The 27617-nt window shown below is 51.7% G+C and overlaps 1 protein-coding gene across 1 annotated transcript in view; it reads left to right on the top strand.

Moving 5' to 3' along the window:
* Positions 1-26893, top strand: part of OTOA (otoancorin) — a 123632-nt gene extending 96739 nt beyond the window's left edge. Inside the window, exons 29-30 of the mRNA XM_070413825.1 lie at positions 22926-23006; positions 26760-26893. Coding sequence (XP_070269926.1) covers positions 22926-23006; positions 26760-26893 — 215 coding nt within the window. The remainder of the gene's footprint in view (positions 1-22925; positions 23007-26759) is intronic.
* Positions 26894-27617: the final 724 nt, after the last annotated feature.

The raw sequence follows: 27617 nt of genomic DNA, 5'->3' as shown, positions 1-27617 counted from the left end.
GGTGAAGGCGGGATGGTTGTTACCCTCTCCCCAAACCTCAGAAATAGGGTATTTCTTCGCTTATACATTCTTGGGCCTCAGAGGAGGAGGGCAGAGGTTCCAGAAAGGTTAGAAACAAAAGTGGGGGTGGGGAGAGAGGCCCTAATTGCCTGGGAACAGGAAACCGTGTGAGAGAGTTTCGGGTTTAGGATTGCTGGCTTAACAGTGGGTTATTTTACCTAACTCTCGGTGCTGTGACGAGAATTAAGAAGATCATGGGTACAAAGAGCTTTGAAGTGTCCGGTCAACGTTAGCTACTGTGTTATTTATTCCCAGGATTCCGTGTGGGCTCTCCAGTATATGGGAGGATGTGTGTGCCCAAGGTTATGGGGGAATGACCGTGTGGTTGGCCACTGGGCCCAGTGAGCTCTTTAGGATTTAGGCTGAGGAAGGAGTGGTGGCCCTGGGAGAGGCCAGGGGAGGAGACAACTTTGCCACAAGCGCTGGGGACCAGCCACCACTCTGGTAGCTCCTGGGGCCATGGCCTCACCGCTCAGACTTTGGCAAGGGAGGTATGCGTGTGGTGTTGTGACGCCCTGGCTTTTCATGACTTTCATTCCACTCTTGCAGCTCTGATGAATTGTGAAGCGTTTTGTTCCTCCTCGAAGCATGTAGAAGTACAATCACAGAGTGTTTCCAAACTGATCGCCACAATTAATTTTTAAATTGCATTTTTATTTTTAAAATTATAATCCTTTATTTTGAAACAGTGTAAGTTTCATGAGTTACACCTTTTCTGTATACCCACCACCCCATTTCCCTCAATCATATTTTCACAATCCTATATAGTGTCAAACCAGGAAATGGCTGTTGACATAATACTAGTCAATTTACTTATTAATTGCTTAATTGGTTTAATCTGGGCATTATCCAGAAACAGCTACCTCAAACCTTGGAATTCCTGGCCCAAGAAGTTGCAATTAGGCTCCATGAAAATAGCCAACAGCTTATACTTTGGAAATTTCCATGGTGACATCCCCTTGTTGTGAGGGGTCAGTGTGAATTTTCGCACCATGGCCACTCTTTCTTGAAACCATGAGTGTGGTAACAGGATAGCTTGTTGGAGGGAATTTTGTTCTGCATTTTTTTGAGCAAATGAGGTAGCAATCATGATAAGGACCAGGAAAATCATGTCAAACTGATCCCATTGTCATAAAATATAATAAAAAATGAGGGACTGTTAACCAGACAATAATATTTAAAGGACCTGCTGATAGTAGAAGAGAACCCAGCTCTTTGCTCAGCTTTGTGGAGGGAATTGCTTTGGATATCAAAATTGATGGCTGGGGGACTTATGGACTGAAAAGGGATGTAACCTCAGTATTGCATACAAAGAAAGGAGAGGCAATTTGGGTGGAGGTGAGTGGGTGGCAAAGAGAAGACAAAAGATAGCCCTCTTGAAAAATAGCAATATTACGAAGGACAAAGTTGACATGGGCAAAAAGGGGAGACTCATACAAGGGCAGTCATGAGCACTGCCCATTGGTGCTCTCCTCAGCCAGCCATATGCTATCCCCTCAGCCCGCACCGGAACCTGGAGAGGCAAGTGGTGGTCTTGTTCACAGGAGGAAGCTGAGGCTTTGGTGTGACGTTGGAGGTGGTCAGAGAAGAATGGGTTTTAAAAAGGGATGTGGTTGCTGTCCTACTGACATTCTTGACACTCTCTCCTCTGCTCTGGACAGTCATCCTCTTTCCAAGTGTTGTCTCGTCACCTGCAAAACAGGTCTCCAGTCCACCCACTCTTGTGCGCCTCCTCGGCCACCACTCTTGGTTACCACCCTGTCTCACCTGCACGTGGCAACAGCTGAGGCCCTCTCTTCTGCCAGAAGCCGGTCCATCCTTGCTGCTTGACACAGTCGCTGCAGGAAAGAAACATCTGCACAGCATATGTTTCAAAGGACCTGGCATATATAGCATATTGTTCTTAATATGTTTGCTCTCCTTAGTGCCATGTGTTTTAACCAAGGTCACCTCTCTGAGAAAAGTTGTTTCCTCAGGTGGGGATTTTTCCCTGACGTTAGGGAGGGGATACAACCCCTTAATTAAGTGCCAGGCGGGTAGTTAAGCTACATAATCTTTACTCCCTGGAATGGAGATAAGAAACGCCCTAACCTTTGTAATAGAAATTGACAGGATTAAAATCGGCTGGTATAAATACGGATGTAACAAGACAATAAACATCAGATCCTAACCAGAACCTAGCCAGAGAACATGGCAAAAGATCCTGGACAGAACCTGGCTACAGAACTTCACTGGAGAACCTAGACAGAACATGGCAAAAGAACCTGGATAGAACCTGGCTAAAGAACCTGGTGACTGAACCTGGCTGGAGAACCTGGAGAACCTGGCTGGAGAACCTAGCGAGAGAACATGGCATCAGAACTTGGTTGGAGATCCTGACCAGAACTTGGTTGGAGTTCCTAACCAGAACTTCGCTGGAGATCCTGGAGGGAGAACCTCGCTATGCTGATGAACTGAAACCAGTTTCCATGTCATTCATTCTTTGCCGACTCCGTCCACACCTTTGGGGATCCCTGGACCCATTGGGGTTGGACCCCAGCAATTGGCGCCCGAACAGGGACCCCTAGGTAAGCCCCGACCCCGCACTCAGGATGGATAGGACTCCACTGTAGGAAGAGGGTGGATAGTTTTCGCCCACTCTGTCCACACCTTTGGGGATCCCTGGACCCGTTGGGGTTGGACCCCAACACTCTTCCTCTTTTGCCTCCTGCCAGCCTGTTTTTCCAGGACGAATGTGTATCTGCTACAGGGATTCCCTGCAAAGGCTCCCTTCAGTGACCGTCACATCCAAACCCTGATTGTGGCCTGCAGATCCCAGCATGGCCGGGTCTTCTTCACCGCCCTCAGCTGCACTGCCTTGCTGACCAGCCTTCATTTCCCCGACTACGCCCTCTCTTTCCTTCCCCCTGGTCTCCTTGTGTGTTGTTCCCTCTACTTAAAACATTTCTCCTTCCACTTTGAACCACTGAAATCAGACATGTTGTAGACTGAATGTCTGTGTTATGTTAAAATCCTGCCCTGCAATGTGGTGGCATGAGGAGGTGGGCCTTTGGCAAGCAATTAGAATAGATGAGGTCAGGAGGGGGGGCCCTAATGAGTGGGATTAGTGCCCTTCTGAGAGCCCCGAGAGAGCATGCTTCCTCTCCCTGCTCTCTGCCATGTGGAGACACAATGAGAAGATGAAGACTATAATTTGGAGATGGATTCTCACCAGCACCCGACTCTGCTGGCAGCCTGACCTTGCGTTTCCAGCCTCCAGAACTGTGCGGAGTAAATTTCTGTTGTTTACAGGACACCCAGTCTCTGCTATTCTATTATATTCTAAGATAGGGCCTCACCTAAAACACCAGTTCTCTAACTCTCCAAATTAAAGTAGGCCTTCTGTACTAACTTAGAGTAGTATATTTTTCTTCAGAATGCATTTACAATGTATAGTTATATGTTTGTTCAATGATTTATATCATAAAGCCCTTGTGGCCATGAACTTTTGCTCACCATTGTATTTCCAGGGCCCACGCAGTGGAAATAGGCACTCAATAAATATTCGTCAATATTTATCGAGTGATCAATGAATCAATGAATGAATGACTGACTGGATATGTGTAGGATTGCTGATAATTCTGGCTTTTAGGACTTTAGTATCATTTTTCATTTACTTTCTTAAAAAACAGTAAGTTTAAAGTTATACTTTTACCTAGAAGATATGAGTTTAAAGGGAAAATTTGAAATCAGTGATATGTGACAAGTAATGGCTGAATGTCCACACAGCCCAGTGCCCTTGAGCTGGGACTTTGCCTCTGAGTTTGCAGCGTGAACTTGACCACAAAGATGCTGAGTGCAATGCCAGCCACAAGTAGCAGTGAAGTAGCAGCGGTGGTGTCAATCTGAAAGCATAAGCTATTCTGAGCTGCTTGTTTCCATAATGGGTTCTTTATGGAGCTGCTAAAACGGGCCCAAACCATACGTCTCTGCCTGGAGAGAAGTCTGAGCACCGATCGCCTGAAACACCGCGCTGGCAGAGACACTGCACACCACGTGTGTGGCTTTGGAGGCCAAGCGTGCGTGTCTCTGCCTCGCAGAAGGACGGTCTTGGTGTGGAGCGTATATTGAGGAGTCCAATCAAACAAGCAGGGTCAGGTCAGTCACTGGAGGAACAAGCACTGGCAGGAAACCTGCGGCCTGGGGCTGTGGACATTGTTGAAATTATTCTGGGTCAGAAAGAGGCAGCCAAGTTGAAAAAGGTGCCCTTAGTGCAGGAGTGGGCAAACTTTTTGACTCGAGGGCCACAATGGGTTCTTAAACTGGACCGGAGGGCCGGAACAAAAGCATGGATGGAGTGTTTGTGTGAACTAATATAAATTCAAAGTAAACATCATTACATAAAAGGGTCCGGTCTTTTTTTTTTTTAGTTTTATTCATTTCAAACGGGCCGGATCCGGCCCGCACGCCGTAGTTTGCCCATGGCTGCCTTAAAGAGTGGTGCATCCAATGGGCTCAAAAGGCGTGCCCGAGGGCCTGGGGAGCGGCCAGGCCGCCGCCTCCACCTTTTCAGGAAGGAACCGTCCGTGTCCGCCGTTTTACCATCTTCAGTGTAAGGAAGGCTCCGAGGCTGCCCGTCCGCTCTGTGCTGAGTGGCACGGCCGCCGGCCCTGCCAGGACAGCGGGCGCCGCTGTGTGATGTCTGACTTTTCAGAAACGGAAAGGCCAGTGCACCAGTGTCTCGCTAATAACAATCTTGAGGGGAATTCTCATTTTTCCGACGGTCAGTCACTGACTCACTCATCAGAACAATGCAGCAAGTGTACTGCTGTTCCTCTTGTGGGGCGTGTTGCTGGCCCTGGCGAAGGTGTCGAGCCCCGGGTGCTCAGTGAGCCTGACGCCTCGCTCCTCCGTGGCCCACGGACCAGGGCGTGTGGGTCCTTCCAGGGCTTCTCTCCCGCCCACCTGTGAGCGCGCACATGCATGCAGTTCCTTTTTGCTATGTTCTCTCTCTTTTTAGGTCAGATTCACTAACAAAATCCACCACTTTAAACTGTGATTTAGTGGCATTAAGTCCGTTTACAGGTCGTGCAACCACCATCTCTATCTTCTTCCAAACGCCGTGTTCTCCTCTGCGCCCCAGGACTTCTCACTTCGCAGTGTGTCCTGGAGATGGTCGCACACCAGGAGGCACGGTTGCCCTCTTCCCTCTTCCTTCCGCCGTGCCCTGTGCCAGGCCTGGCGGTGAGTGCTCGGAGCTCCTTGAAGAAGGGCCTGTCGGAAGCCTGCAGCCCTCAGGGCCCCCAGCTGCATGCACCGGGCCTGAGCGAGGCGGAGCGGGCCTGCTTGTCCTCTCATGCTTGCTGCCTGGGCTGGCCGGGACCCGGTCAGCTCTACATTGTGCTCTGGTGGCAGCTGCCCTGCCCACTCCTCCTTCCTTCTTTCCTTCCCGGCCAGTCCTCCCTGGTGCACCTCTAGTGCTGTCCTGGCGTCTGCTTCTCATAGCGTCACCGACACTCACCAGCCCCGCAGGCCGCGCCTCCAGCCTGCGAGTGACCACCGTGTCTTCCTGCTGCAGGGGCTGCTGCACATCCTCGCACACCGGCGCCTGCGAGGGCCTCTGGAGGCTCCCAGAGCGCAGGCTGTGGGGCAGTTTCAGTTTTGCCTACGAGCTTTGGATACACATGGCTGTGCAGTCCCATCACGCAGGGAGGGCACAATTGTCCCCTCACACCCTTGCCAACAAAGTGTAGGATCACATTGAAATGTTCCCAGCTTTATAGGTACAAAATACAATGTCCTAGTGGTTTTTTTAAAAAAATATGTTCTTATTGATTTCAGAGAGGAAGGGAGAGGGAGAGAGATAGAAACATCAATGATGAGAGAGAATTATTGATCGGCTGCTTCCTGCCCACCGTCCACTGGAGATGGAGCCCACAACTCTGGGCATGTGCCCTGACCGGGAATCGAAACGTGACCTCCTGGTTCATAGGTTGACGCTCAACCACTGAGCCATGCCAGCCAGGCTGACCTCAGAGTTTCAATTGCTTTTATTTTTATTATGAGTGAGCTTGAACAGATTTTCAATGGCTTAAAGGTGATGGCAAGCGAAAGAAAACAGGACTTCATATTAAAACAAGCGAGTATGTAAACAACTTGCACTAAAATTTTAAAGAAAAAACAACCCTAGCCGGTTTGGCTCAGTGGATAGAGCATTGGCCCTTGGCATGAAGGTCCCAGGTTCAATTCCAGTCAAGGGCACATGCCTAGGTTGCTAGCTCGATCCTTGGCCCTGGTAGGGCACCTGCGGGAGGCAACCAATTGATGTGTCTCCCTCACATTGAGGTTTCTCCCCCTCTTTTTCACTCTCTCTAAAATTAGGTTAAGGCATTACGTCTGTTTAGTTAAAAATGTACAATGATCAAAAAATAATTTTTTGTGTGTTGCCATGAGCTGGCGATTAGAATGTGTTAATGCCGACCATTAACGAAACTCTGCCAGTCTCACAAGATATAGGATTTGCAGAAGGGATTAGGTGCCCTGCCATCCCGAGGAGCCGGTGGGGAAGGACGGTGGGGGATTGTCCTGTCTCAGGACAGGAGCACGGGGGTGGAGAGGATGCTGGGAGAGTCAGAGCTCTGGCCAAGGCTGGTGGGATTCGTTTTGGATGCTGTTCTGAGACCCAGTTTCTCTTCCTGACTCGCCAGGAGCAGGAACTTGGTGAGGTGTATGTTCGCCTAGAGCAGTGGTCGGCAAACTGTGGCTCGCGAGCCACATGCGGCTCTTTGGCCCCTTGAGTGTGGCTCTTCGACAAAATACCGACTTCTGCGCATGGGCCACGAAGTTTCAATCGCACTGTACGTATGCACCTGCACGTGGTATTTTGTGGAAGAGACACACTCAAGGGGCCAAAGAGCCGCATGTGGCTCGCGAGCCACAGTTTGCCAACCACTGGCCTACAGCAGTGGTTCTCAACCTTCCTAATGCCGTGACCCTTTATATAGTTCCTCATGTTGTGGTGACCCCCAACCATTAAATTGTTTTCTTTGCTACTTCATAACTGTAATTTTGCTACTGTTATGAATTGTAATGTCAATATCTGATATGCAGGATGTATTTTCATTGTTACAAATTGAACATAATTAAAGTATAGTGATTAATCACAAAAACAATATGTAATTATATATGTGTTTTCCGATGGTCTTAGGCGACCCCTGTGAAAGGGTCGTTCGACCCCCAAAGGGGTTGCGACCCACAGGTTGAGAACCGATGGCCTAGAGGCTGAGCTGCCGTCCCAAGGAAGCCCTGAGTGCAATGCTTCAGAAACACGGGTCTAGCTCACTTCTCCTCCGTGTTCCAGCTCAGGCTGGTCCCGGGCAGGGCAGGAAGCTTGGCCCCATGAGCTCATCCAGAGTCGCAGGTTCCTTCTGTGTGTCGGCTTTGCCTGTCCCTGGGGCCCTGCCTTTGCTGCCAACTGAGCTGGCTCAGCAGCTCCACATGGCTCCCAGCTCCGGGAGGGGCCCGACTGGCTGACTGACGATGGTTGTGGACCGTTCCTCTCCTTCTGAGGACATGGAGACTCTGACACATCCCCTCCACTCACAGTTCCTTGGTGAGAGTTTAGTTACATGGCCACGCTCAGTGCCGAGAAGTGAGATTCCATTAAGGTGGCCATGTGTCCTGTGGAACCCTTGGGGGATGTACAGAGAGAAGGGGTAGGTGTGGGGAGACAATGGGCCTCTCTGCCACCTGAGTTCAGAGTCTGGCAGATGCAGAAAGACAATAATTTTGCATCTGTCCTCAGTTCCATCCATTCCAAGATCCCAAACTGGTCCCAGGAGTGGGCCAAACAGTGAGGAAGAGATGGTGGTGCCGCTTTCTTCTTCGATCCTTTTCTTTCTTTCAGAATCTGTATCAAGGATTCGGGCTATGTGATGCGGAAGCCATTCAGTCACTCAGCAGGCGATTAATGGAGCGTCTGCCATGTGCCAGGCATTGCCTAGGCGCTGGGCACAGAGAGGTCCTCACGGAGCTCCTAGGAGAAGGAGGAAATGGACATGAATCAAAGCACTGCACTCAGACATCGAACCACAGTCTCCATGCACTCCCTGAGGGAAAGCAGATTACCCCGTGGGAGAGGATGAGGCATAGATGTTACCTCATTTATGTTAGAGATGGAGGGAGGGCATGGAGAAAGTGGTGTGTAAGCTGAGACCTAAAAAGTGGTTGTGTTGTCCTGCCGGTGTGGCTCAGTGGTTGAGCATCAACCTATGGACCAGGAAGTCACAGTTCGATTCCCGGTCAGGCCACATGCCTGGGTTTTGGGCTTGATCCCCAGTAGGGGGGATGCAGGAGGCATCCAATCAATGGTGCTCACTCATTGATGTTTCTTTCTCTCTCTCTCTCTCTCTCTGAAATCAATAAAATTACATTTAAAATAAAAAATTTAAAAATAGTTGTGTTGGAGTTGCCTGGTGGATGAGGGAGGGGAAAGAGTGTTCTAGGCAGAGGGGTCAGAACAGTGCGGGGGAGGGTGAAGTGTGGCTGGAGGGAGAGGCGGGGAACGTTCTCCCCCGGCCTCTAGGCCATGTGTGTCTTAGCCACACACTCCAGCCTGCAGTGGCTGACAGTGAGTGCTTTCTTAGCTTCTGACTCCGCAGGTTTGCAATCCAGGCTGGGTCAGCTTTTTGGTTTGTGATCTGGGCTGAGCTCCCTTTGGCATCTGTAGTCACTGGGTCAGCAGGTGCCTCTGCTTGTGGGGGCAGCTGTCCTCCTCCACGAGGCTAGACCAGGCCGCGTGGCCACGTGGTGGCAGGAGTCTAAGAGGAAGTGGAAGCAGGCGAGCCCACTGAGACTTCCGCTCAGCACCGCACGCCATCATTTCCGCCACATTCTATTGGCTGGAGCGTGGCAGGGAGGGGCGGACATTGAGGGCATTTTTGATTGGAGTTTGTGTGATTGGAACTCAGGAGACTTTTACGCAGGAACTAGCAGCAGCAGGGCACGTGGCAGGGGATGGGGACTGTGTGTTCATGTCTTACCTTGCCAGCTGGGTTGTGAGCTCTTTGGATGCAGGTGTGTGGTCCCCTCATAGGTCTGGACACAGGCCCACCTGCCAGCTCAGCCCCTCGGCTGGAAGCGGGAATGGAGTGCGTATGCTTTCAGCATCTGCAGGCTCCCCAGCAGGGCGCTGCGGAGGGCTTGCCGTCCAGACACTTAGCTGTGCGCAGCTGCGAGCTAACGCCTCACCACGAGCTGAGCTGCGGAGAATCGCAGACTTGTCTCAGTTATAATTTGTTTGTTGGGCCTCGAGGGCGTCTTGAATGCCGGTCCCAACGTCCCTCTCACAACAAACATAGTTGCCCAAACAGATTTCTCTTCTGAACTTCCTTTAAGGCATTATTTCGCCTTAAAGGAGAGCCCCTGAGACAGAGTTGGGGCTCAGACCTCCAAGGAAGAGACTACACCCAGACAGTGCTGGGCTCTCTGAGGGCTCCTGAGGCTGGTGTGCGGGCTGTTAAGCTCTTGTCTCTCAATGACCCAGTCCGTCTAGACTGCAGTCTGTGACACCAGCCGGGTGTTCTGTTGGTAGGGAGCCGGCAGGGGGGAGGCAGGGGAAGGGACCCCCTCCTTCTTGTTTGTTTGCCCTCCCAGGTAGCATCACCGGCAACGGCTCCCTTCCTTGGCGGGAAAGTAAGTTACACCAGCAGTCGTCCATCCTCTGTTTCTCTCCCTGAGCCCTCAGAACCAGCCTCCAGAGCCCTCAGAGAGCCCAGCACTGTCTGGGCATAGTCTCCTCCTTGGAGGTCTGAGCCCCAACTCCATCTCAGGGGCTCTCCTTTCAAGCTTCTGGGTTCCAGCAGCCCCACATTCCGCTCTGCTCCTGCAGGAGGGCGGCCGTACCGCACTCACACTCCCAGGCGGCTCATGTTCCTGGTTGCGTGTTAGTCTCTCACTGTTTAAAAATGCCGGCAAAATCAACGTGTGCAGTTTCTGTTGTCTTTCCTGAATGTTGACTGTTACACATGGTCTATAAGATTATTTTAAATGGTACCAAGTTGAACATTTAAAAAATATTTGAATGAATATTTATTTAGCATATTGTGCATTATCAAAAGAAATAGATAACAAACATAGCAAACTCACTAGCTGTTACATATTATTGCTTAAGATTAAAAAATACATTAGAATGAGCTGAATTAAAGAACAACGTTAAGCAGCCGGTACAGAGCCACACGTGGAGATGGGATAGAATGAGAGTTGGAAAGCACTGAATGAAGCCATTCTCCCTGGCCCATTACCCTAGTAATTAGCTCTTTTAGTGGGAAAACTGTCTTGGTTCTAAAAAGAAACAGGATAGAGGGAAGTGAGAAGAGCCACGGAGTCTGACTTCCTGCATCTCTTACTGTTCCCGGGCCCACATGTGATCCTACCAGGTTCCAAGGCGCAGCCAGACCCACCTTGCCCGGCACCAGGCACGGGGGCAGCCGGCAGCTGGCCCCGCAGAGCTCTCTGCTCAGACCCACCGACCAGGGCGTGGTGGGCACCGGGGAACTCCATTCCTACCGAGCAGCGGGGCTATAGAGAGTTAACAATGGAGCCCAGACCCGGTGTCCCATCACCATGAGCTCGCTGGACAGGCGACACTCTGAGGCCACACGCCGCCCCCAGGAAGACGTGCAACGAGGTCGGCAGAGGGAGGGCCACTCAGACCTGTCTCACCAGTCGCTGCGATGCCACCCTGTGCTGAGAAGTCCAATTCCATCTCCTCTTGCTTAGTGACCAGGAGTTTTGAGGGAGGAATCGGGTGGGAGAGCGGGGGCCCCGGCAGGATGGGCGGTGCCAGGAGGAGGGGCTGGGAGGGGACGTGGGTTATGTGACAGGAGTGTAAGGACGTGGAAACTTGGTGTCTTCGGAAACTCAGTGGCAGAGGCCGGCAGGTCCCTCCGTCACCGGCACCCAGTGTTGCGGGCCTGGCTCTGATTGCAGTTCCGAGAGAACAGCGGAGGTAGGAGGACAGGGACGGACAGAAGGGGTAGGAAGCATTCCGCGCGACCCTGAGGGTGACAGCGAACACCTCCCCTGAGACAGGCAGCCCTTTGCAGAGCCGCCATTGCCTCCAGGGGAATCCGCGGGGCTGGCCTTTCCCAGCTGGTGCCTTCAGGGGACAATCCTCTGGGAGCAGAGGCTCAGAGTTAGAGGCAAAGCAATGGAGCCAGTTTCCCCGCTGGCTAACAGTCCCACCGCAACGGTCAGCGTGCACAGGAAAGCGCTGGCTTTCAGCACCGAGGTAACCTTTTGGGCTACTTCCTACACTGTCTTCCCAGGAACAGGCTTGCTCTTCCTGGACAGGTTGTCCCCAATGCCTCGCCACCCAACATCCTTTGAAACACCGTTTTCTTAATCACAAAGCGGCCAAGTGCAGGGACAAGGACTTCAGAGCAACCTTCTCCTCCTGGATTTCTGAAATACCTCCAACTTGTTCCTTCCTCCGCCTTATGTCTGACCAGCTCTCTGACCCCCATCCTGGGGCCATTCAGCTGGCAAATGTTTACTGAGCGCCAGACACGGCAGCTTCTCTCTACCTGGAGGTGCTTAACCTCTACGTTTTCACTCAGTGCTTTTCATTGGGGTTCTCCGCTCCCATGACGTGAGGTACCTGCCACCGCACAAGAGCTCTGACAATGTTGACAGCAGGGTTAGCACGTAGATGAATATATTGGGTCTGACAACCCAACAAAGCCACCATTTCCGTGCGGCGGTCGGATCCTAAGGATGCTCAGTGGAGGTTCTCTGGAGGAAGACATTTCTGAGTATTAGGAGGGTAGAGGGACCCTCCCTGAAGTAATCACCACCGAGTAACAGTAGCAACAACACCCGGGGAGTGGGAGACGGAAACACTGCAGCAGAGAGCCACAATTTGGTCCAACCGACACCCAACACCTACCGAAATAATTTGCACGATAAAAAGTCGAAAGTGTGTAGATTGGCGTTTGCGGCCCTACACCACAGGCTCCGAAGGCACCTCTGGGATGCACCGAGCATGCTCACTGTGTCAGCGCAGAGGCTGCTTGCTCACCGGTGGACATACAGAAGGTCCACCTGGCCGTCAGCTTAAGAAAACCTTAGGCTCAGCTGACGGGGGAAGCCTCAGGAAATAGAAGCACAGAGCGACTCATGTGTCCGTGGTTTCACTTCTATCACTGAGCGTGAGTGGCACACCCAGCCACAGGGGTTCTTGGAACACAAACTACTGGTCAGTGGGCCCACAAGGCACACAGCTGGAGGAGCGCCTTCCATCCCAGCATCCCGTGCGGCAGTGAGAAGGAAGTTAGATGGGAAGGGACGGAGCGTCGCCTGGACTCGCCTTTGTCCCTGCAACAGAGCTCCGTCTCCGGCCACCCCACCCCGTTTCTCACTCACATTGTCACTGCAGTGTCTGTGCATCGGAGGTGTTTTGGAGAAGACCTGTGCCCAAGAGACGACCCAGCTGGGTTATGAGTGGGAGCAGAGTCGCCCGCACAGAGCTGCCTCCATCACATAACTGCACACGCTCTGAGCCAAGCTTAAAAGCAGCCAGTCCTTGTCCCTTCAGCCTGAGATGGTATGAAACTGCCACCACAGCTCAGTGGGGTCGTTTCACCCACCATGGGCGCTCTGGTGCCGTCAGAAGAGACGCCTTTTGGGGGCCCCCATGGAAACATTAGTGGCTGGAAAGTTTTTTCAGCTGTAACTTTAACCGAGCAAACGTCTGGACATGGACGGAGTGTCTGGCGCACTTGACAACACACACGACTTCTCACTTTTCGACTGCTGACTTCCTGACTGTCCCCGTCGGCATCAAAGAATTGGACCAAATCTTGTAAGGAATCTTGCCTTGTGCCCTGAAAGCTGGCCTCTTGAGGTGTTTTAGTCACAAAATGGACACATGATATTATGTGTTTCTTATTGAAACAGGCTTGTTGCACAAATCCCCAAGCTGTTGATGGAACATCGGACAGAATTTCCACCTTTAGGCGGGAACGGAAGTCCGTGCGGAGCACGTTGGCTGCAAATCTGCCACCTTGACTGACTCGGAGGACTTTACTGGTCCCGTGAACGAAGCACATCTTCCCATTTAGAGTCCTTCGGTTGCGTTATGGATGTTGCAGAAAAACCATGAGTTTGTTTGGTTAAACAAGTACGCTGCAGGTGGACAACTCTCCAGACCTCACAAGGCTGGGGTGTGATGGGCAGAGTGCCTGCCGGCCATGGGCTGGCTGACTCATGCTGCCAGAGCCCAGCCACCGGAGAGCCCCGAACTCGCCGAGGGCTGCTTACACTCACTCTCTTCAGATGGAATCGTGTCACTTCTTCCCCCTTGACCCAGACTCATTAACACGAGGACAAAGCAAGGAAGCAACATGGTGCAATTTAAAATCTCTCGGAGCATTTTGTTTTTCCTGACACAGCCCCACCCTAAACTGGCAAAGGATGTTAATTTTTTCTTTTCCTGTGCAGTTTTGGGGTTCAGAGTTTGGACCCCTGCTGCCATTTAAATACAAATCTGAAACTGATTTGGTGTTGAAATCAAAGACCACTCCGTGATTCCAACTTTTTATGCCAGACAAGCAATCACAGCAATCTCATTCAAATGTGATTACAAGAAGATTGGAAAATTTTTGGGTTATGTGCAATTTTAGATCTATTCCTGGTATCACTCAAATAGAACTTGTATCTGAAAATAAGTTATAAAGAAATGAGACCAAGACTTTAAAAAAACTTGCTTTTAACTTCTCTATATGCAGAAAATAAAAGCATTTCCAATGTATAAAAAATGTAAATGCACAGGTTTTGGCGTGTCCTTCTCACACCTTAGCGCGCTCTGTTCGTTTGCATGAGCCTTCTCGCCTCTCCGCGGCCGTGGCCTGTGTTCCAGCCGATGGCCCCGCTCCATAATCCCAGTTCTCCTACTACTGCCTGGACTCTTTTTCTTTGACTTCTTTATGGGCATTGCATCTTGTTTCGCATTAATACATGGCTAACCTCAAGATCCAGTACCGCCCTTGGCCTGTCTGCGGCTTCCCTTCCTGCTTCCCGCTTCCCGCTCAGTGGGGTGGGTTTCATAGTTACGTGCTCATGGCAGTGTTGCCTTACCTCAATGCAAGGAGCCTGGTTTCCAATGACATTACTCAGTGAAGTTTCTGTTTAAAACGCAATTAAAAATTCAGCTGGAAAGCAGGGGTCGGCACAACTTTTCTGCCGGGGGCCGATAGTAAGTGCTGTTGGCTTTGTGGTCTCGGCTGCAGACACTGGACCTGCTGGCTGCGGCCACCTTGGCCTGCAGGCCTCGTCTGCTGTGTCCTGGTTTAAAGGAATTTATTATTGAAACAAGAGTTCAGGGAGTGCGTGCATACAGCAGAAATCTCAGCTGGGATGTAAATGCATTCGTGTGTGTGCGGTTTTTTAAAAATACCGTGTGTATTCAGAGAGCTGGGAGTGCGTGTATGTGTGTGCGCGTGCTCAGAGAATGGGCTGTGCTGGTCCTGCAGAGCGGCCCTTCCCCACCCTCCTGCCCAGGTTGCTCCCCACAGAGACCGGGACTGTTCGGTGGCAGATCCGGAACAGGATCTTTGGCCGAGGAGCGGAGGACGCTGTGCCCTGCGAGCCTCTGCTGCTCCGGGGTCAGGAAAGTCCCTAAGTGTTGGGGTGAGGCAAGTGCAGGGCGGGGGCTTCCCAGAAAAGGGCGGAGAGTTCTTGGATTTCCAAGGGAGAACGTGCAGTCCCCCACATGCCTGGAACATGCTTACCACATGTTGGTATGCTGACTAAGAACAGTCCCCCCAAAGGCTGCTTGGGGAGTTTCAGGCACCATCTTGGATCTTCCCGGTGCAAACCGGTTTCTGAGTTGTGGTCCTCGTCTTTGTTGTGGTTCCCGATGGCAGCCTAGGTAGCCTGGTTGGAATTTTGTCTTCTTTTTTTTCTGATGAGTTCAGCCTGCCTTTGTGAAGGGATGTAAGCGGGAGAACACAGTTAAAAGAAGCTCCAAGATTAACAGTGAGGGGGGCATCAGCTGACAGAGGAGCTGTGTCATGGAGGGACAGGCGGGAGAGCGACAATTCCAGGTGGTGACAGCCACCTAAGGAGTGCCGCCAGGCCTGTGCATGTGTGTGCTCCTGTGCGTGTGAGCCTGCATGTGTGTGTATATGTGTGTGCGTGTGCTCAGAGAATGGGCTGTGCTGGTCCTGCAGAGCGGCCCTTCCCCACCCTCTGCAGCCCCTCGCCTGCCCATCATTGCACATCTATGGCAGCCTGCGCCCATTTTGTAGATCAGGAAACCTAGGTCCAGAGAGGTTAAGAATGCAGAAGGTCACAGAGCTTGTAAGTGGAAGGAATGGGGCTTGACCCAAGACCCACATACCGGACTGCAATGCTACTGTGCCTAGTTATTGTCTAGGACAGGGGTGGGCAAACTTTTTGACTCGAGGGCCACAATGGGTTCTTAAACTGGACCGGAGGGCCGGAACAAAAGCATGGATGGAGTGTTTGTGTGAACTAATATAAATTCAAAGTGAACATCATTACATAAAAGGGTATGGTCTTTTTTTTTTTTTTTTTTAGTTTTATTCATTTCAAAAGGGCCGGATCCGGCCCGCGGGCCGTAGTTTGCCCACGGCTGGTCTAGGAGATGGTTCTTCCCTCGCGCAATTCATTGTAACATAAACTGGCCCGTCTTTGGGAAATCGTCAACTTTTGCACATGCCCTCAGTGTCCTCCCTCACAATGTCCCGCCACGGCGACCTGAGCAGTGTAGACGGGAGAGCCTGTTGGTCTGCACCAGGGCGGGCCGAGGACCTGCTGCAGCCAGAGGCCCAGGCTCTGTGAAGGTGGCAGCACCCGGTCTGTCCCAGTGGCCAGGGACACTTGCCTGCTTATGGGCACAGGAACCCCACAGCACAGCCATTACACTGCACGCTGTATGCACACTCACCAGATGTTAGACCCCCGAGCACTGGCATGTATGGCATGAATAAGTCGTTAATCCGCATAACCATTTGGGGGCGTGTATTCATTTCACACACTGCCACAAACGGGGCGGCTCCAAACAACAGAAAGTTATGCTCTCCATTCCGGAGGCTGGAGGTCTGAGAGCCGGGCGGCGGCAGCGCGGGCTCCCGCCCCTGCGGGCTCCCGCCAATGCTCCGAGGAGGGCCCTGCCTGCCTCCTGGCTCCCTGTGGGCGGCGCCCCTAGGCTTGGACAGCCACCCCCCTTATCTCAGGCTCGCCTTCCGAGATTTCTGCCTCTGTCACCGCATGTGGGCTTCCCTGCGTGTCTGTCTCTATGGCTCCAAGTCTCTTCTCAGGACACCGGTCATTGTATTTAGGGGCTTATCCTAAATCCACGCTCACCTCATCTTAAGGGCGTCTGCAAAGACCCATTTCCGGGTAAAGTCCCATTCGCAGGCACCAGGATTGAGGACATCAACGTATCTTCCTTGGTGCCATATGACCCAATAGGCACAATTATTACTCCATTTCACAGAGGAGGATCCAAGGTGCTGGGAGGTTAAGAATCTGTCCAGAACCACACAGTGGTTAGTGGTGCCAGCATTCGGACTCAGGGTTGCTGGGCGTCCGTGCTCTTAGCTGCTGTGCTCACAACTGCTTTGCCTGCAGCTGCCTGGCCTGGCCTTTCAGGCACGCTGCCCTCTCACAGCACTTGTGACGACAAACACCCACGGAATTAGCCGCATGTCATTGTCAAAAGCCCCGTGGCCTCGTGGGGTGGCTCCCAGGAGCCCGAGGAGGGGCGGGGGGCTGGGCTGCGCGTGGGGAGTTCCTCCTTATCTCCGTGGTCTCTCCGAGTGGCTGGGTGGGCACGCGCTCAGCTCCTGCTGCCACCTGGGTAATTGGTTTTCTGTGCTCATTTTAATAATGAACAATATTAAAGAAGGCTGGGGAGGCAGGGAGATGCAGGCATTGTGGAAGGAACAAAGAGGTTTTAATGTGTGGAGTCTCGGTTCTGGGGAAGATGAGAGACATGAGGTCAGTTGTTGAAACAGAAGCAACCATGCAGTGGTCTTGCACCACCATCCCCTCACTTAACGCCGGACGGGGTGGCCCTGAGTCAGCCGAGACCCAGGCTTCTCTCCGTGGTGCGTGTACATCTCAGATCAGGCTGCTCTGAGGGGAGGAGAGGAGTCCAGGGAAGAAATCTTACTGCGTGATGTACTTCCTACAGAAAATGCAAGCACAATGCCGACGACCTGGTTCAGTACATCAGCCCAGGACCACGCAGTCTGCACTTTGTATTCCTTGCCATGAGGCCACACCCTCCTCTCCTTGCCACCCTCGAAGGTCAGTGTCCCAGGATCTGTCTGCCACATCCCTCCCTTCGCTCTCCCGCCTGCCTGGGCAGCCTCCCCTCCGGCTCTCACCGCTGGCGGCTGTGTCCCGAGGGCTTCCGGGTCGCACCTTCCCAGGTGCCTGACATTGGTTTCCCTTCTCAGTCACTTAAAATCTTGTTGAATCGGCACTGCATTTTCAGAGCTGAAATCTAGACAGTGTCAGCAGAGTCAGCAAAAATTCTCCCTCCCTCCGTGTCTTGTACCTGCCTAGTCTCTACCTCACAGGAGATCATTGCTGGTACTTACGACTCCTTCCAGAGTCCCCAGAAAATATGGTATTCCCCCTCAGACCTGCCATGTTACACATGTTCTGCACTTCTGATCATGGCAGTGTTTAGAGAACTTCTTCATTTTTTTTTTCCTTTTTAAGTTTATAATTGCACCGCGTTCCCTTGTCTGCTGCCCCGTAATTTATTTCACTGGCCCTTCTACTGATGGGCATTTGAATTGTTTGCAGCCACTTGCTGTTCTGGTTAATTTTCTGTGTCCGTTGGACTGGGGCCCCACGAGGGACTAAATATTTGGTTAAATCCTATTTCTGGGTGTGTCTGTGAGGGTGTTTCTGGATGAGATGAACACTTGATTCAGTGGACGGAGTAAGCATTGACCTCCCCAATGTGGGTGCGCCTCTCCAACCCATTGAAGGCCTGAAGAGAATAAAAGCTGAGTAAGGAAGGTATAGACATCTCTATACTAGAGGCCTAGTGCACGAAACCTGTGCACTTGGGGGGGGGGGGGGAGTGCAGTCCCTCAGCCCGCCTGCACCCTTTTGCAGTCCGGGAGTCCTTGGGGGATGTTCGACTGATGGCTTAGGTCCGCTCCCAGTGCGGGCCTAAGGCATCAGTTGGACATCCTTAGCACTGCCACGGAGGCGGGAGAGGCTCCTGCCACTGCCACTGTGCTCACCAGCCGTGAGCCCCATTTCTGGCGGCGCTCCCCCTGTGGGAGCACACTGATCACCAGGGGGTAGCTCCTGCGTTGAGCATCTGCCCCCTGGTGGTCAGTGCGCATCATAGCAACTGGATATTCTGCTGTTTGGTCGATTTGCATATTATCCTTCTATTATATAGGATAGCTCTACATCTTTCCATATTTATCTGTCTGTGTCTATCTCTCTCTCTCTGCCTGTCTTCGAGCTAGGACATTGGTCTTCTGCATTTGAACTCAGGCTCAGACTGGGACCATACCACTCATTCTCCTGAGTTCGAACTTCTGGGTCTCTATGCTCCACAATTACACAGGCTGATTCCTATAATCTCTCTTTCAAAAGAAAATATCTATATCTATATCTACTCTATATCTATATCTGTATATCTATATCTATATCTATATCTATATCTATCTCTATCTCTATCTCTATCTCTATATCCACATCTATCTCTATATCTGTATCTCCATATCTATCTATGTCTATGTCTATATCTTTGTCTATGTCTCTATCTAATCTATATCTATAGAAGTATCTATAGAAATAGAGATATAAGTCCCAAAGGGGATCTGGATCTATCTCCATGGTTTTCTCTCCACACATACCTTTCTAGCACCTCTGACAGGTGAGAAGGAATCCAGAGAGAGGGCGTAAGGGGTGGGGTAAAGGCTTCCTGCCCATCAGGACACTGCACTCTCTCAGGGAGAGGAACATGCCCACAGCTGAAGGCAGTGCTGGGTGAGGAAGGTGCACCTTGGGTTGGACCTTCTGATGTGAGAATCATCACAATCTGGACTGATTTCTCCAGGATTCTGGGAAGAGGAGCCTGTGGATTGTTATTAAAGGGAACACGCCTTGATCCACTGTTGTGTCCCCTTCAAATTCATACACTGTATGTGAAAGTAGAGCTTTAGGTTAAATGAAGTCTTAAGGGTGGAGCCCCTTCTGATAGGACTGATGTCCTTTTAAGCAGAGGACGGGACACCAGACCTCTCTCTGGGGCCCAGAGGGAAGGCCATGTGAGGACACAGCAAGAGGGTGGCTGTCTGCAAGCCAGGGAAGGGCCTCACCAGAAACCAACCCTGGCACCTTTATCTTGGACCCCCAACCCCTAGAACCATGAGAAAATGAATGTTTGTTGTGTAAGCCACCAATCTATGGTGTTCTGTTATGGATTCTCAGCAGACTAGTGTGCCCACATTGGTTTTACTAACTTTAGTTATATGTAAGTAAGAGGTTCTTTCATTCTCCTTGTGAAAATTAAATATTGAGGAATCTTTAACCCACACCTCCTATCTTGGTTCTCTAAACCAGCAGTTGGCAAACTATGGCCCACAGGGGCCCAATCTGGCTCTCTTGTGGTGTGTGTGTGTGTGTGTGTGTGTGTGTGTGACAGTCAACATTTCATAATATTGTTTGACCATTTTATAAGCCACTATTCTTTTAAAAAGATCTTTATTAATTTCAGAGAGGAAGGGAGAGGAAAAGAGAGATAGGAACATCAATGATGAGAGAGAATCATTGATCGGCTGCCTCCTGCACGTCCCCTATTGGGGATGAAGCCTGCAACCCAGGCATGTGCATTTGACCAGAATTGAACCCGGACCCTTCAGTCCACAGGCTGATGCTCTATCCACTGAACCATAGCAGCTAGGGCAAGTCACTATTCTTTACAACTTCTTTCTGTATTCAGGGCTTATCAGATATAAACATTGAAGTTAATGCTTTGGAACAGCAAGTTTGAGATTGTATTTGTGTTGCAACATGTATAATGTGCTTCTTAAAGGACCAGCTGGATTCGATGATTGCCAGTTTGAAGGGCAACTTGGAGACTCGGGACTGCCTTCCACCAGGACAACAATGAGAGGCTTTATTTTCACCCGGCTCTATCTGCTTTTTGAAATAAAGTTTTATTGGCACATGGCTCATTCACTTATACAGTGTCTGTGGCTGCATTTATACTCCGAGGACAGAGCTCATTAGTCACAACAGAGACCATAGGTCTGAAAAGCCTAAAATAAGAGGATTGCTGACCACTGTTCTCGACCGTGTCCGGGAGTCAGCGCTGTGACCAGTTTGGTGGGAATTCTTTCAGCTGCTGTACCACTGTATTATTTGGTGTGTATGTTCCGATAACGGTTTGTCATGTCTTTCTCTGCCTTTTAAACCAGGCAGCAATACGTCTCGAAGACTTGCCCATGTTAGTGGACAGAGATCTGCTTCATGTTTCCTCTGCTGCATACTATTCCAATGCAAACATTACTCATGGACATTTTGGTTGTTTTGCATTCCTTTTTTTGCCACAATAAACAATGCACAACACACACCCTTACACACCTCCTCCTGCACTTGTGCGAGCAGTGATTCTCCGACTGATACTGAGGTTGGAGCTGCTGGGCTGTGAGGCAGACATATTTAAAAATGTCCTACTTTTTGACTAGGTCATGATTCAGGAATATAAAATGTATACAAGCTGTGCATTGGAAACTCTCCCCCCTTTCCTAACCTCCTTTGCCTCCCCCACCCTCACAGCTGTTAGCTTCTTGTCTGCCCTGTCGGCATTTCTTTATGAAAATAAAGCAAAGACTGTGTTCCGATTTCTCTTCCTTCTTACACAAAAGGTAGCATCCTGTATATATTCTCTACCTCACTGTTTCCCCACCTGACAAGGTATTCTGGAGATCTTTTCATTCCCCAAAACCTTCTCATAAAGTATATAGAGCATCTAGCCATCCTTTTCGCGAAGTGTTTTGTCTGTGTAGTATTTACATTGATGTCCCACAGTTGAACTATTCCCTTACGGAGGATCACTTTTCCCTGCTGTCTTTTGCATTACAAACAAGACATGCACATTTTACATTTTAGTAGAAATAGGCCTGTTGCCCTCCAGAGGGGCTGTGCAGTTTGCATGCCTACCTGGGTACATGTCTAAGGGGCTAAAATGGAGCAGACGCTTGCACGCTGTGCTCAGCAAGTTCAAACTGCTCGAACTCCCAGGACACGGCATGTTTTGCCAAGTGTCCTTACTACCCTCTTTACTGGGATCTCCCTTTCTCCACCCTGTCTGTCTAGCTGACTCTAACACCTTCCTCTAAGTCTTGCCTTGAAAATCTGTGGCGTTCTCCCAAGGCCTGTAGTAGAGGCAGTTGCTCCCTCTCTGTATTGCCACCGATGCCTGCTCACATCTCTGCTTCTGCACTTCTCACAGTGTGGGCTTTATTCCTTCACCAGTCTTGTCCCCCTTTCTTCATTGTGGACTTCTCTAGGTAAGAGACCGTATCTTTATTCATTTTTGTATTCCTAAAACCCCAGACAGTGCCTGTGCTAGAATAGCTCCTCAATAAATGTTGGCTGAATGAATAAATTAACATACAAATGATCTCTCAAAACAGAGATGAGCCGACCACGCTGAATTTGGACAGTGAATTTGGGAGTTCGAGCACGGGTGTGTTTATCTACTCGTCTGCCCATCATGCAGATGAGCTTATCTGCGTGTGCTGATGGGGTTTTGATGTGATTTGCATGCTGGCGGGGAGGCTGCCAGCTCACAGAGAGCCTGAGCTTGCCTTGGAGTGCATGCCGCACAGCGTCAGCCAACGAGGGGAGACTGTAGCTTTGGAAACAAACATCTGCTTGAGGCTGGGTAAATAATATTTAGAGCCTGGTGTTTTATGACTGTCTCTGTGATTAATTTGAATCCCATATAATTTAGTATTTGATCATGGGGGACCCACAGAGATCACGCTCATAACTCAAGTTTCAACTGCAAACACCGTATCTGCCATCCCACACTGGCCTCGAGTCTAGGAGATGCTTTCTGGTTGGGGTGAGGGTGGGATAGTTTGTTCAGTGGCAGCTGCCTGATGTAGAGAGAACACCTGTCTCCAAGTCCTACCCTGGACAGCCCTTCTGTGGACAGCCATGGAGGCCGGGCACAGGGTGCCTCCTGTGGACAGCCATGGAGGCCGGGCACAGGGTGCCTCCTGTGGACAGCCATGGAGGCCGGGCACAGGGTGTCTCCTGTGGGCAGCCATGGAGGCCGGGCACAGGGTGTTTCCTGTGGGCAGCCATGGAGGCCGGGCACAGGGTGTCTCCTGTGGGCAGCCATGGAGGCCGGGCACAGGGTGCCTCCTGTGAACAGTCATGGACAGGGTGTCTCTTGTGGACAGCCATGGAGGCTGGGCACAGGGTGCCTCCTGTGAACAGTCATGGACAGGGTGTCTCTTGTGGACAGCCATGGAGGCCGGGCACAGGGTGCCTCCTGTGGACAGTCATGGACAGGGTGTCTCTTGTGGACAGCCATGGAGGCCGGGCACAGGGTGCCTCCTGTGAACAGTCATGGACAGGGTGTCTCTTGTGGACAGCCATGGACAGGGTGTCTCTTGTGGACAGCCATGGAGGCCGGGCACAGGGTGCCTCCTGTGGACAGTCATGGACAGGGTGTCTCTTGTGGACAGCCATGGACAGGGTGTCTCCTGTGGACAGCCATGGACAGGGTGTCTCCTGTGGACGACAATGGAGGCTGGGCACAGGGTGTCTCCTGTTTGCACTCATGCCCCTGCTTGTCTCAGGATACCGTCCTGCCGTCCCCGAGGATGTGGTCCATGGCACTCGGCAGAGCCATCAGCTGAGACAGTGCGGAGCCTCTGCAGGTAAGTGCTGGCTGCTTTGGCCCTGAACTCTGTCTCCTTTGCTTCCAAATAAAACTATCAAATGCCTTGGCATCTTTGGCCATGGAGTTCTTAAGAACATCATCCAAATGCTTTGGTGAGAAGCCCACTGCTGGTGGACTGGAGCATATAGCTTACTAGAGGCCTGGTGCAGGAATTCATGCATGAGTGGGGTCCCTAGGCTGGCGATCGGGGCCGTGGGAAGTTGGCTGGAGGGAGGGATCATAGGAGGTTGGCTGGCCAATGGGAGGGACTGCAGGAGGTTGGTCGGCCATGGGAGGTTGGCTGTGGTAGCTCACTGACCACCAGGGGCAACTTCTGCATTGAGCATCTGCCCCATGGTGGTCAGTGTGCATTATAGCGACTGGTTGACCGGTCATTCGGTCGTTCAGTCGCTTGGGCTTTTATATGTATAGATGGTAGATAAGTGGCCAAGGGAATAGAACATTTGCTCAGCTAAGAATTCTTTCTGGCTCCATAACTGCCATCAGAATGAAAACAAAACAGAACAAAAACAACAACAGCTGGGCCACTGGGTTTCAACAGAATCATCTATGGGGCTTTAAAAATTATTCATGTCTATTCCTCACCCCCAGATCCACAGATATCCTGATTCCATGGGTATTTTAGACAAGTTTTCTATGCTGTTCTGATGCATGGACAGGCTTTAGAGCCTATGATCTGGGGTATGGGCCATTTGAGTCATCAGACCTTGAATAAGGAAATAAGGGTGCTTTCTTTGGATACATCTTTTCTTTATCACATCAAATCTCCCTCCCTGTCTCTCATGCATTTTTTGCTAGCAGTAAGAAATTCTTAAAGGCTTTTTGCTACTAAACCATCTGCTGGAAAAACCTCCCACTAGGTTTCAAATGCCAGACTGTTCCCAGTAGCAATTTTCTTTATTATTTTGGGGAAAAGAATGAATTACATTTCTTCCCTATGAAAGAAAATACTTTAAAAATAAAAATGTTCATTATGGACCAGTAGCAGTTGCTTATATTTTTAAAAGAAATTGCTTTATTCGACACGTGTCCTGCGAGTTAGCTTGATTCTTGCCTGAGGGGGACGTTGGATGATCCCAGTGCTGGTTGCTCTGGTCGGCAGAGGTAGCGCCGAGGATGGAGACCAATTTAGCTCAAAGAATTGCAGGATGTTTTATTGACTCCTGATGCCCACAGGCTTTATGAAAGCAGTTCTTCCACTGCTACATGCCTCGCTTGAAGGGTCATATGGTTTGTCACATTGTATCTTCAAAACCTTTCCCATTACTGCCCACCCTGGGGCAAGTAGCAGGAGTGTATAAGAGACCTGGGAGGGAGAGGCCTAAAATGCTTCTTTGCCTCCATTTGGAGGTAGTTTTCCTGAAGTGTCATGTCAGATGATCTTATATGGCTACGGCCGATGGCCAGCTATCCACAGCCCTCTGGTCCCTGTAGCATGCCATTCCCAGGAAGCATGGCACAGGACCCAGCTCTCCCTTGCATCAGCATGCTGTCCCATCAGTCTTTCCGAAGAAACATGAGCAGAAGTGATGTGTCACTTCTGAGTCAGCATTTTTGAAAATTGGGGCTTTTTCCATTTCTTTTTTCCCTCTGCTAACTGAGTGCAGCTGATTCCAAACCCCTGCGGCGATGTGGAACCCTAAGGTGGAGAGTGTGTGCGGCCCAGGATCTCTGCATGGGACACTGCTGCTTCGCTCTGAGTGAGAAAGAAGCCCCCCTGATGCTACAGCACTGGGGTCGGGGGTGTGCCTCTCACACCTGTGGGGTTAGCCGCACTGAGCGCACCCTGGCTGGAGACCTGTATCCGATTTAGGCACTTTGACCTCCTGATGCAGAGATGCTCCTATGAGCAGTGACCCCTTCCAGTGCCCAGTGTGGACAGGTGGGCTGGGTAAAGAATTTTTGTCCTGTGACAACCATCCTATATAATAATAGGCTAATATGCAAATTGTTCCCTCGGGAGTTCGACTGACCGGGAGTTCAACCGCTCGCTATGATGTGTGCTGACCAACAGGGGGCAGTGTGGAACGAAGGAAGGCCCCAGCCAGCAGCTGGCAGCCAGGGGAAGGAAGGCCCTGGCAGGCCTTGATCTCCAGCCAGGCCTAGGGACCCTACCTGTGCATGAATTTCATGCACCGGACCTCTAGTTCTAAGAGAAAAATACTGGTGTTTGGTAGAGGGTAAATGTCTGATAGAACAGGATACTAAGGAGGGAGAGGACTATTGCAGCAATGCCCATTGGGACAGGCAGCAAAGATGGGCACCTATAGCCACCCTAGGCCCAGCCAGTGTCCACAGACAAGTACCCTCCACGGCACTGAGCCTGCCGAGACCATGCCGGCCACAGCCAGGGAGAGGCTCACTCTGCCAAGATCATGTTTCAGTGCCAATGGCAGTAAGTGTCCTTGGAAGTCACCACAGAGCAGGACGCTGGGTGGAGAGGGGACACAATGCCTGCCAGGCCCCGGGCTTCAGAGCGCCTGCAGGCAGTCGGCGACAGGATGGAGCGATGACATGTGTGGCACACAGGCCGGGTGGGAAGGGGTGGGAAGGGAGCCGCACAGGCCTCGGGGCAGCAGCGGCCACTCGGAGTGTGCCCGGCGGCGGCAGGCCTGCTGAGTCGGTTTCTGTGGCTTCCATCTGGGGGAAGGAAGCGAACACACTCTGTCTCTGAAGCGCCATTTGCTCCCAACATTTGCAAGTGATTTGGGATTTGGGTGCGTCTGTCAGAGTCTGGTACAGAGATGCCACTTGACATTGAGCAGTGACCATGGTGAGTGCAAACTGCTGTCCTGACCCTTCACCTCTGGGTCACGGGGGGCCTGGGGGCACGGCTTGGGGGGAGCTTGAGGAGAGTGGCTTTTTCCAACCCAAACAGATATAGTTCATATTGTAACAGTCACACAGGACCCAGAATAGAATCAGAAAGAACTAAAATCCTGCTGTCGACAGGGGGACTTATAACCTGATAGATGGAGCACCTGCATTGATCTGAAAAATAATCGTAGTATTTTAAATCTTAGAGCACATACACTTATGTGAATAGAGGGTTAGGTTTTTCTTAAGTTTCCTTTCCAAGGCCTGTGGGGAGCGGTGGAGGAGGTGACTCAGCTGTGACTCCAGCAAACAGACCTGATAAGCAGGGTCAGACCGACCCACAGGCATCAAAACATCATCTCACCCACATCATCTCCTCCCCTGGTGACTACAGACAATAGCTGACGTCTGCGGACCCCCAGGGCTACGCGTAGCTGCGTCTGTTCCCAGCCTCATACCAGCCCCTTCCCGTCTATAACCCTGTCCCCTGCACCTTGCTGTAAGGCAGGATTTGATGCTTATAAGCGCCCTGTCTTCTTGGCTGGCTGGCCTTCTCAATAAGCGCGTATGTGATTCAACCCGGCCTTCGTTATTGGACACAGCGACAGGCAGCCCGAGCCCACGGGGTCTCCCGGTAACACTGTCAGGGCCTGCGATCGCTCAGAGCTGACGCCGCAGGCAGCCTGTGGTCTAGCTCCCGCCCCGTAAGCAGTTTGCTGTGCAATCACACACAGGGCTGCTGCGCAGCTCTCCGCACCGGCCGCCCCCTCCTGCTCGTAGAGGAGCGCGGTGACCCTGCGCTCGGCTGGGTGAGCCACCCGGAGCCACCCATGCGCCCGTCCTTCCTTTTATCTTCTAATCAGACGTGGCGGGCCTAAGTGGTGCCGTCGCTGACGTGTTGTGTGCCCGCCAGGCTGCCCGTGGCACACAGCATGCCCGCTGGACGAGTGCTCGCTGTGGAGGCTGCGTCCCGGCCTGCGGCTGCTCCCGCGCTCTCCTGGCGGCCACTCCACAGCCTGCGGGGGGACTCTGGCCCTGGCCTCCTAAGGGAAGGAGCCTGTGCGCACCATTCACTTCTCAGCCAGCTCCCCCACCCCCCCCCCCGCATCCTGCCTCCCCTGGCAGTGTCCTGCCTCCGCCCCGCCAGATGCCGACCACATCCTCCTGCTGTCCTGCCCTGTTTCTCCTTCGGCTGCTCCCGGGCACCTCACACCGAGGCAGAAGGGGGAGACCTTGAATTCCAGACTGTGTGGCTGGGTTCCCAGCTGTGCGTGAGGGAGCAGGTGCACTATCCCGCGTTCCGGAAGCTTGTTCAGTCCGCGTCCCTCCAGATGCTGTTTCCACGAGGGAAACCCGCCGTTCCTAGCTCACATGGTGTCACCATACCCACCCTGCTCCGCGCAGGGGCTCAGCAAACATTTGCTGAATAAATAACCAGGAGCTTGAGGATCCAGACTAGATGGGAAGGGGCTGGGTGCCCCAGGCCCGGGCGCCTGACTGCCCATGACGGGTGCTGCCCGGGCGGGAGGCCCCAGCTGCTCCCAGGGCTCCCGATGTTCCTGCTGGGGTGTCCGAGGGGCTGGCAGCCGGGCCTGCTGTGCCAGGCGGCCTTGGGGAAGGAGCAGATCTCGAGCCACAGCACATGGTAAGAGACGTCTTCAGTCTTTACTTAAGGAGAAGAACTGGGCTCAGTGACAGTTAGGATGCATTTCAATAAGCCTTGCCTGTCATCGACAGGAATCCATGTGCCTCCAAAGTGCTCAATTGCCTG

This window comes from Myotis yumanensis, unplaced genomic scaffold, assembly GCF_028538775.1.
Source record: "Myotis yumanensis isolate MYYU_CA2020_CCGP unplaced genomic scaffold, mMyoYum1.0.hap1 SCAF_4, whole genome shotgun sequence".
Lineage (NCBI taxonomy): Eukaryota > Metazoa > Chordata > Mammalia > Chiroptera > Vespertilionidae > Myotis > Myotis yumanensis.
This window is presented reverse-complemented; position numbering and strand designations above follow the sequence as displayed.